Source organism: Heteronotia binoei, chromosome 8 (genome assembly GCF_032191835.1).
Source record: "Heteronotia binoei isolate CCM8104 ecotype False Entrance Well chromosome 8, APGP_CSIRO_Hbin_v1, whole genome shotgun sequence".
Taxonomy (NCBI): Eukaryota; Metazoa; Chordata; class Lepidosauria; order Squamata; family Gekkonidae; genus Heteronotia; species Heteronotia binoei.
Genome location: NC_083230.1, coordinates 130,638,011 through 130,648,506, shown reverse-complemented (window position 1 = coordinate 130,648,506; position 10,496 = coordinate 130,638,011). Strand labels below are relative to the sequence as shown.

General features: G+C 48.2%; 1 protein-coding gene across 1 annotated transcript; it reads left to right on the top strand.

Moving 5' to 3' along the window:
- The first annotated feature begins 797 nt into the window (after nucleotides 1-797).
- On the top strand, nucleotides 798-1,754 carry LOC132575815 (olfactory receptor 5T7-like). The gene has a single exon (XM_060244505.1). It carries the CDS (start codon nucleotides 798-800, stop codon nucleotides 1,752-1,754), a length of 957 nt encoding a protein of 318 aa, XP_060100488.1.
- The last annotated feature ends 8,742 nt before the right edge of the window (nucleotides 1,755-10,496 follow it).

Here is a 10,496-nt window from a genome sequence, read left to right as displayed (position 1 = left end):
TTCCCAGCATCTGAGGAATTCATCCTCTGACCCCGAAGACCCCATCCAGACTTGAAGGCTAATAACAATAAAAGCTTCTCCTTCACAAGAGCCAGTTTGGTGTAGTGGTTAAGTGCGCGGACTCTTATCTGGGAGAACCAGGTTTGATTCCCCACTCCTCCAGTTGCACCTGCTGGAATGGTCTTGCCATAGGGTCAGCCATAGCTCTCACAGGTGTTGTCCTTGAAAGGGAAGCTTCTGGGAGAGCTCCCTCAGCCCTGCCCACCTCACAGGGTGTCTATTGTGGGGATAGAAGATATAGGAGATTGTGAGCTGCTCTGAAACTCTGAGATTTGAAGTGGAGGGTGGGATTTAAATCCAATATCTTCTTCTTCTTCTGAAATCTGCCCAAAATCCTTTTCAACACATCTGTAATGTATGACCATCCAAGCCCCCATTTCATGGCAGGGAATTCCACAGGGAGGGAATGCCCATTGTATGAAGTAATTTGTGACTGTCTCCTGCCACCTTCTCGTCCTCCAAGAGGAAAGAAAAGGTTCTCTCTCCCCACCTTCACAACACCATGAATAATTTTGTAGATCTGTTATCACAACACCCCTCCACTGCCTTTTTGCTAAACTAATAAGCCCTAGATGCTTATCTCTCTAAAAGCCAAAATAGTTCCAAGAAAGCTAATTCTGTACCAGAAACGTAATTCTACATGGAATCACACACACAAGGTTACGAGTCCTGCTTTTGCCCATATTAATTTCTGTTCCTTCCTGGCCCTTTCTTTCCAGATGGACGCTATGGAGCTCATGGCAGGTGGGAATCAAACACAGGTGTTGGAATTCATCTTCCTTGGTTTTTCTGGAATCTCAAGGGGTCACGCCTTCCTATTCCTGGTCTTCTTAGCGATCTACTTGCTTACCATAATTGGGAACACCACGATAGTCACCCTGATCCAGCTGGACTCCCGCCTCCACAGCCCCATGTACTTTTTCCTCAGCCACCTGTCCTGCTTGGATGTTTGCTACTCATCCGTCACTGTCCCCAAGATCCTGGCAAATTTCTTGAGCCAGAAACCAACGATTTCATACAACCAATGCATGGCCCAGATGTTCTTCCTGATGACGTGTACAGGAACAGAGAGCGCCTTGCTTGCCGTCATGGCCTATGACCGCTATGCCGCCATTTGCCAACCACTGCGTTACAGTCATCTCATGAGCAGCCAGGTCCGTGTCCCTCTGGCCATTTTTTCGTGGCTCTGGGGCATCGTGGACTCAGCCATCCACACCGCCCTGACCACCAACCTGTCCTTCTGTGGGCTCAACCAGATTGATCACATATTCTGTGATGTTCCACCACTCCTAAAAATCGCCTGCAGTGACACCTACATCAATGAGATGGCCCTTCACATAGCCAGTGCCTTTGTAGGCTTGAGTCCGTTCCTCCTTGTTGTAGTCTCGTATGTCTACATCCTGTCCGCCATCTTGCAAATTCGCTCCAATACTGGTCGGCGCAAGGCCTTTAATACATGTTCTTCCCACGTGGTGGTGGTGATCATCTTCTTTGGGATGGAGAATTTGAACTACAACCGCCCCAGTGCTGGCTACTCCTTGGAAATCGACACCCTGATCTCCACACTGTATTGTATCATCACACCCATGCTGAACCCGCTCATTTACAGCTTCCGCAACAAGGAGGTGAAGATGGCCTTGTGGAAGGCACTGGGGCTGCAGAGTAAGAAATTCACTTCCCTAAGGAAGCAGTGAGAGAAAAGCTGGACCAAGATCCCATGGTACACAGTTTCCCATCTTCCCCCTTCCTCTACCTCTAGGTTGCTCAGCTGCTATGCAATGGCCCCATACCAATCCGGTACTACACCTCAGACAGAAGCCTGGATTTGGCATTAACTATGTAGGAACTGAAGTAGAAGGTAGACTTGGAGATGTGCCTGAAAACAACTTCTCAAGCAGTGGTGTCAAACATGCGACCCAAGGCAAGATCAGACACCTGGAGGGCTCCTATCTGACCCATGAGCAACTCACTGTCATCGCTTCCTTCTCTCTCCTGCTTCCTTCTGCATCACAGCTTGCTTTGCCAGGCTTATTCAATTGCACAGGGGTTACAGAGCTAAGTTTCTACTTTCTCCAGTGGAGGACCAACACATGAAGTAACTACATACAAAATCTCACAGTGCCCAGCCATTTCATGTTTTCCCTTGGGTCTTAGGCTCTAAGTATTGACCATGAGATATATGCAATGAATGTCAGTAGATCAAAAGTAGGTTTGCAACTTACAGACACACACCTGAACAGCACCTGAACAGCATACTCAAGATTGCTACAGCACAGACATTGTCTTTAGATTTTGATGCAATAACTTAGAGCAAGCGGTGCCAGTTTTCAGAACCTGTTAAATAAACAAAATATTGCAAGAGTGGTAATCTTTTAAGCATCTTTTAATTTTTTTTTTCATCCTTATGTTTGTCTGTGTCCTTTATAAAGTCTACATATCTGCTACCCGGCATTACATTTTATGACACACACAGCCTGGCCCGACAAGGTTTTGTTCATGTCAGATCCAAATGAGTTCCACACCTCTACAGCAATGCACAGTTACCAAGAGTTCAAGTAGGCAGGAAGAAGGATGGTTCACAAAGGAATCCAAAGTGTTCAGACAGGCCCAGGTTCTCGATGACATGCTACCACGGACTATTTATTTATTAGACTTATATCCCACTTTCCCTGCCGAAGCAGGCTCAAGGCGGCTTACAATCGGCAAAACATTACATAAAACCAATTAAAACAGAAACAGACATAACACATTAAAACGGTATAGTATTACAGGTGCTATAACAGTCTTGCAGTGGTCATATATTTAATGATGGTGGGTAACTGCCTATCCATTCCATAAGAAACCATAGGGTCTGGCCTGTGCTTCGAGTTGGTTCAGATCACTTCATTCATGTTTCAGCCTCCAATCTTAGCTATCAAAGCCTTGGCGGAAGAGCACCGTCTTGCAGGTCCTGTAGCATTGGGAGAAATCCCGCAGGGCCCTAACCTCCTCACGAAGCTCATTGCACCAGCATAGGGTTGCCAAGTCCAATCAAAGAAAAATCTGGGGACTTTGGGGGCGGAGCCAGGAGACTTTGGGGGTGGAGCCAGGAGACATTGGGGGTGGAGCCAGGAGCAAGGACGTGACAAGCATAATTGAACTCCAAGGGAGTTCTGGCCATCACATTTAAAGGGACAGCACGGCTTTTTAAATGCCTTTCTCCCATAGGAAATAATTAAGGATAGGGGCACCATCTTTGGGGCTCATAGAATTGGACCCCCTGGTCCAATCCTTTTGAAACTTGGGGGGTACTTTGGGGAGAGGCACTAGCTGCTATACTAAAAATCTGGTGCCTCTACCTCAAAAAATAGCCCCCCCAGAGCCCCCAATACCCATGGATCAATTCCCTATTATTCTCTATGGGAATTGTTCTCCATAGGGAATAATAGAGTGCCTAGTAGACATTTCCCTCCCCCCCTCGATGCTTTCTAAAGGGGGGGAGGGCCTCCATACCAGGGAATCCCCCCTCCCTGCCCCCTCCCTCTCTCTCTCACACACACACACACACAAATACTTAACGTACTTGGTCTTCTTCCAGCAGAATTTGCTCTCTGTGAAAACGAAAGCAAGGCTGCACAGGAAAAGAAAGGGAGCGGCCGTCCTGTTTCCTGTTTCCTGTGCAGCCTTAAAGGGACACATTTTAAAAACAGATCCCAAGCTGTAAAACAACATGATGCCTACAGGTATGTTCTCTTTCCCCCCGCCCCCAGATTTTTTAAGAGCGGGGGAGGAGGCTGAAAATTCAGGGGTCCCCCGCCAGGGCGGGAGGATTGGGAAGCCTACACCAGCATGGAGCTGCAACTGAGAAGGCGCTGGCTCTGATCAACTTCAGCCTGGGCTCTTTAAGGCCGAGGATTGCAAGCAGGTTTTGAGACCCTGACTGTAGTACTCTCTGGGAAACATGTGGGGAAAGGCGGTCCTGAAGGCATGGAGTGTCAGAGGTTCAGGCCATCTGGTCATGCAGTGAAAACTGAGGTGTCTCTGACATGGATGGAAAGCAACAGTCTCTGGACAAGCTCACACTGGACACATTTCCATGATTTTGCATACTAGTTCACTGCCACTTTCTCTGTATTAAGGACTGCTTGACATTCCATCTTATTGTTTGATGAAGTTCTGAGCCTGTTCTATGGGAAGGGCGGGCTAAAAATCAAATCAAATAAATAAATAAGTGTATTTCTAGCACATGAAAGCTGACATTCTGAATAAAACTTGGTTGAAGGTGCTCCTTGACTCCTGCTTTGTTCTACTGCTTCAGACCAACTGGATCTGGTCACAGCATAGGTAAACTTATGGAAAGGTTCTCATTCGCTCCCAGGCCCTTGGCAACCAATCAGAACCAAGCAGCTGATGTAATCTTTTCCTTAGTTGCTAGGGGGATGCCAGGGTCATGTGACTACAAATGGCTTTGGTTCCCATAGCTTCAGAGAACTAGGTTCAACTAAAAGGAATCTCTTCATTAGGAAGACCAGATAGATAGCTGGTACCATCTCCCACAGGTGCAGCCATATATCAGAAGGCCGCACTCCAATCCAATGATCTTTGTGAACACAGACAGTTGTTTTTGCAGTCAAGGGACCTAGCGAAGAATTGTAAAGGAAGCCTCTTGACCAAAGTTAGAATCAGGCTTCAGAACCAGAGCCTGTTTGAACCCCTATTAGGTCTCAGTTCTCTTCCTATATTAGGACTTCCATTTCCTCCTGCTTGTTTCCCATACTCTGTGCATTTGTGTAGAGACATCAGAATCCTTGGTTTATGCTTCCTGAGGATTTGGTTTCTGTCTGTACCTTCAAGTTAATTGTACCTAGTGAATGTGCCACTCCCTGCAAAGCTTTATCATTATCTCCAGTTACTGGCATCATACTAAGCTTTGAATTGTTGTCTCGCTCCCCCATACAATTTAGTTTAAGGCCCTCCTTATTAGATTAGCAAAGCTCTTACCAAACACCCTTTTTCCTGCCGTTGTAAGGTGCAAACCGTCTCCTGATAGAAGACCGCTATCTCAAAAGCGTAAACCATGGTCCAGAAATCCAAACCTTTCCTGATGACACCATCTATGTCCAGAAACAAGCTATCAACAGTTAGCCTAAACAGAGATTTTATGTATTTTAATAATTTAATAGTAGTTTACTTTGGGGGTTTTATTGACTGATATTGCTGATAATGTCGGTATGAATTTTGATGGTGTACCAGCTGATATGAGACATTTCACTCCTCTTTTATGTATTTGGTCAATGACCATAGAAATAAATCATGTATGGACACCATCTACGTAGCCGGTCAGCTTGTAGTATGTTCAAGGCTGTGCCGGGCAGTATCATTTGTTCCCACATGGATCAGCAAGAAAAGGTAATAATAAGACAAGCTGGATCAGGTCCAGAGGACGGTGACGAAGATGGGGAGGGGTCTGGAGACCAAGTCCTATGAAGAAAGGTTGAAGGAACTGGGGATGTTTAGCCTGCAGAAGAGGCAGCTGAGAGGCCTTAAACTAAACTGTATGGGGGAGCGAGACAACAATTCAAAGCTTAGTATGATGCCAGTAACTGGAGATAACGCTAAAGCTTTGCAGGGAGTGGCACATTTACTAGGTACAATTAACTTGCAGGTACGGACAGAAACCAAATCCTCAGGAAGCATAAACCATAGATTCTGATGTCTCTACACAGATGCACAGAGTATGCGAAACAAGCAGGAGGAAATGGAAGTCCTAATATAGGAAGAGAACTGAGACCTAATAGGGGTTCAAACAGACTCTGGTTCTGAAGCCGGATTCTAACTTTGGTCAATGGCTATGTGGCCATTGCATAGGAGCTGAGCAACCTAGAGGTAGAGGGAGGGGGAAGATGGGAAACTGGATGTCCATGTACCATGAGATCTTGGTCCAGCTTTTCTCTCACTGCTTCCTTGGAGAAGTTAATTTCTTACTCTGCAGCCGCAATGCCTTCCACAGGGCGTTCTTCACTTCCTTGTTGCGGAAGCTGTAGATGAGCGGGTTCAGCATGGGTATGATGATACAATACAGTGTGGAGATCAGGGTGTCGATTTCCAAGGAGTAGCCAGCACTGGGGCGGTTATAGTTCAAATTATTCATCCCAAAGAAGATGATCACCACCACGTGGGAAGAACATGTATTAAAGGCCTTGCGCCGGCCAGTGTTGGAGCGAATTTGCAAGATGGCGGACAGGATGTAGACATATGAGATGATGACAAGTAGGAACAGGGGATAGGGTGATGGTTTTCCTGCCACTTCATACTGGTGAACGGAAAGCGGAATGGGAGGGACCCCATGTGATTGTGGATGACCTGGACGATGCTACTTATGTGAGATCTATGGAGAAGACTGGAAAGACAGTTAAAGTGGGGCAGGTGAATATACCGCAGCCATTCCCTGCGAGGTCCATGGTGTTGCATATAAGTAGGAAGGAAGGAGACAAAAAGAAGCTGGAACAACAATTGTTTGGAGCACCAGAGGTGGTTTTCTGGGAGGACAGAGGGAACAGAGGGAACATTCCACCAATGAGGGATAAAGAAGAAGCAACTGTGTGAGAACTGGGGAGTTTCCAACCTCATATGTGGGGCCAGGAATTTCCTCCTTTGATGGACCACTCATCCCAGCAACAGCAGCAACTGAGGGAGAGCACCAAACTCCAGAGGTGGTCCTGGGAGATGGAGGAGTACACTTTAAAGACTAGACATTTCTTCTGAATGCGGCAATGCAACTTTTTGTCCAGAAAGGATATGGACACCTAGGGTGTTGGACTTTGTGTATTGTTGGGAAAATTCCTAATCTTGGTATATGTTCTGTTTTGGTTAATGCGTTTCTCCTTGTTTGTTTGTATTAATAATAATAATAATAATAAATTTTATTATTATTATTAAATAAATTTTTGGGGGGGTGGGGGGTGGGCTCCCTCTGGGAATCCTACCCCCCCAGGGAAAGTGCATGCGCAATACATAGCCTCTCCTCTCCCGGTGTAGTGAACGCCGCGTGGTCACTGTCTGGCTATGCCTGGCAGATGGTCACTGCAATGGCCTCTCCTGCATTACTGCATCCGTAGCAACACCTTCTCGCTGGTCCCCCCCGTTTTCACAGAGTTTGCTACGTCATGGTGCGACCGAATTGTCCGGCGGTATAACCGGATGGGCAGCCTGGGCCCACCAACTTCGTCAGCCTAAGAGAAGGAAAACTCTAACATCAAACCCGGGCAGATAGAGCTCGTTAATGTAACACCTACCACCTGGAGGACTCACTGCCGGCGTCCCGGCTTACTGGGCCATGGCAGATGACCCCCAGGTGAAAGGGTGGAGCCAGTACCGCGCACACTGCGCTTCACCTAAAAAATTCCTCTGTGCAGGCCTGAAGGGCATATCCACACACACAACCCACAACGCATCAAGTCCTGCAGCGATAGGCAAGGGGCGAAACGGCAGGTGGAAGGTGCCACTGGAAGCCGCAGTCCCGATCCTGCATGTAGGCGGTTCAGGATATTGGTCGCCTGATGCTAACCCGGAGACGAAAGCATCTTTCGGCAGCACCCTGAACGACCAAGCAGCCTTATCTAGGGACAGCACTGCTTGCTCCACACGGAGAGGGGCCTAGAAAAGGTGGCCTAAACAAAGCTCGTCTCCCACACCCCAGTTGGCTAGCCGCGGTCAACGGGCATCCTTACTTGCGGTCGAAAAATAACAACAAAGAAAAGGCATGCACCTGCCTCACAAAGTGTGCAAAGACTAAAGCTTGCGTGTTGGAACATCAGAACCATGCTTGACACAGTAGGCAGTGGTCGCCCTGAACGACGCTCTGCTCTAGTTGCCCACGAACTTCTCAGGTTGAATATCGACATAGCAGCTCTCAGTGAGGTCCGTTTCCCTGAGGAAGGTAGTCTTCAAGAACACGGTGCTGGCTATACCCTCTACTGGTCGGGTAAGTCAAAGGCTGAGAGCCGCCTTTCTGGCGTTGGCTTCATGGTCAGGAACTCCATTGCCTCCAAACTCGAAAACCTTCCAACAGGTCACTCAGATCGCATCATGTCCATGCGCCTCCCACTTCAAAACAAGCAGCATGCAACACTCTTCAGTGTGTATGCCCCAACCCTTCAAGCAGATCCTGCAGAAAAGAACAAGTTCTATGCTGATCTACGCAACCTCGTACGGAAGACCCCTACAGAGGACAAGGTGATCATCCTTGGCGACTTCAATGCCAGAGTAGGTAAAGACTCGGAAGCCTGGAAAGGAGTACTTGGCAAACACGGCATTGGCAACTGCAATGACAACGGGCGCCTCCTGCTAGAATTCTGCATGGAGCACCAGCTCACCATCACCAACACTATCTTCCAGCAGAAGAACAGTCTGAAGACAACCTGGATGCACCCACGGTCCAAGCATTGGCACCTTATCGACTACATTCTGGTGCGCCAGAGAGACCTTCGAGATGTCTTACACACCCGAGTAATGCCCAGCGCAGAATGTCATACGGATCATCGTCTTGTACGCTGCAATCTCCGTCTTCACTTTAAACCCACACCCAGGAGAGGAGGTATCCCTCGGAGGAAGTTTCAGGTTGGCAGCCTCCAGTCAGCCGAAGTTAAAGCTGCCTTCCAGGCAAAACTCCAGTCAAGAATTGAGGACCTCAGTTGCCCCACAGACCCTTCTCCAGAAGCACTCTGGGAACACCTAAAAACTACCGTCCTGCAGATCTCTGAAGAAGTCCTCGGGTTCTCCACAAGGAAGAACAAGGACTGGTTTGATGAGAACAATCAAGAGATCCAAGAATTACTGGCAAAAAAGAGATCTGCCTACCAAGCACATCTTGCTCAGCCCTCCTGTCCTGGGAAAAAAGCAACCTTTCGCGCTGCATGTAGCAACCTCCAGCGCAAGCTTCGAGACATTCAGAACGAGTGGTGGACCAAGCTTGCAGAGAGAACCCAGCTGTGTGCAGACACTGGTGATTTAAGAGGGTTCTACGAAGCCCTGAAGGCAGTATATGGTCCATCATATCAGGCTCAGAGTCCCTTGCATAGTGCAGACGGCCAAGTGCTCCTCACAGACAAGGCATCCATACTGAACCGGTGGTCGGAGTATTTTCAGGTTCTCTTCAGTGCCAACCGCGTAGTTCAAGATTCAGCAATCCACCTCACCCCACTTCAACCGGTGAAAACAGAGTTGGATGAGATCCCCACCCTAGAAGAGACTGTTAAAGCCATCAAGCAACTGAAAAGTGGCAAGGCAGCAGGAGTTGATGGAATTCCACCAGAGATCTGGAAGCATGGGGGCACAGTACTACATAGCTCACTTCACAAAGTACTTGTCACCTGCTGGGAACAAGGCAAATTACCACAGGACTTTCGCGATGCAATCATCATCACCCTATACAAGAACAAAGGGGAAAAGTCAGACTGCTCCAACTACCGGGGGATAACCCTGCTCTCCATCGCAGGCAAAATCCTTGCCAGAATACTCCTGAACAGACTGGTGCCCACCATTGCAGAAGAACTCCTCCCAGAGAGCCAGTGCGGCTTCAGAGCTAACAGGAGCACCACCGACATGGTATTTGTTCTCAGGCAGCTCCAAGAGAAATGCAGGGAACAGAACAAGGGTCTGTATGTGACTTTTGTCGACCTTACCAAAGCTTTCGATACCGTTAGCAGGAAAGGCCTGTGGCAAATCTTGGAACGTTTAGGATGTCCCCCAAGGTTCCTCAGCATGATCATCCAGCTACACGAAGACCAGCGAGGCCAAGTCAGACACTGCAACGACCTCTCGGAGCCCTTCCCAATAGGCACAGGTGTAAAGCAAGGCTGCGTTCTCGCGCCAACTCTCTTTACGATCTTCTTTAGCATGATGCTTCAAAGAGCCGCAGTAGATCTAGATGAGGACGATGGTGTCTACATCCGCTATCGCACCGATGGCAGCCTGTTCAACCTGAGGCGACTAAAGGCCCACTCCAAGACAATGGAAAAACTCATCCGAGAGCTACTGTTTGCTGATGATGCTGCACTCGTCTCCCACTCGGTATCAGCTCTGCAGCATATGACGTCCTGCTTTGCAGAGGCTGCCAAGCTATTCGGCCTAGAAGTTAGTCTGAAGAAGACAGAAGTTCTCCACCAGCCTGCACCCCAGGAAGATTATCACCCTCCCTGCATCACTGTGGGTGAATCAGTTCTGAAGACAGTCCAGCAGTTCAGCTACCTGGGGTGCATCATCTCCTCAGATGCCAAGATCGACAAGGAGATTGACAACAGGCTGGCAAAGGCAAACCGTGCATTTGGCCGACTGCACAAAAGAGTGTGGAGCAACAAGCATCTGAAAAAAGGCACAAAGATCAATGTTTACAAAGCGGTTGTGATGACAACCCTCATCTATGGCTCCGAATCGTGGGTTTTATACCGTCATCACCT

What these genes read in the sequence shown, in the direction of transcription:
- LOC132575815 (XM_060244505.1), top strand. Translation starts at nt 798, where the DNA reads ATGGCAGGTGGGAATCAAACACAGGTGTTGGAATTCATCTTCCTTGGT.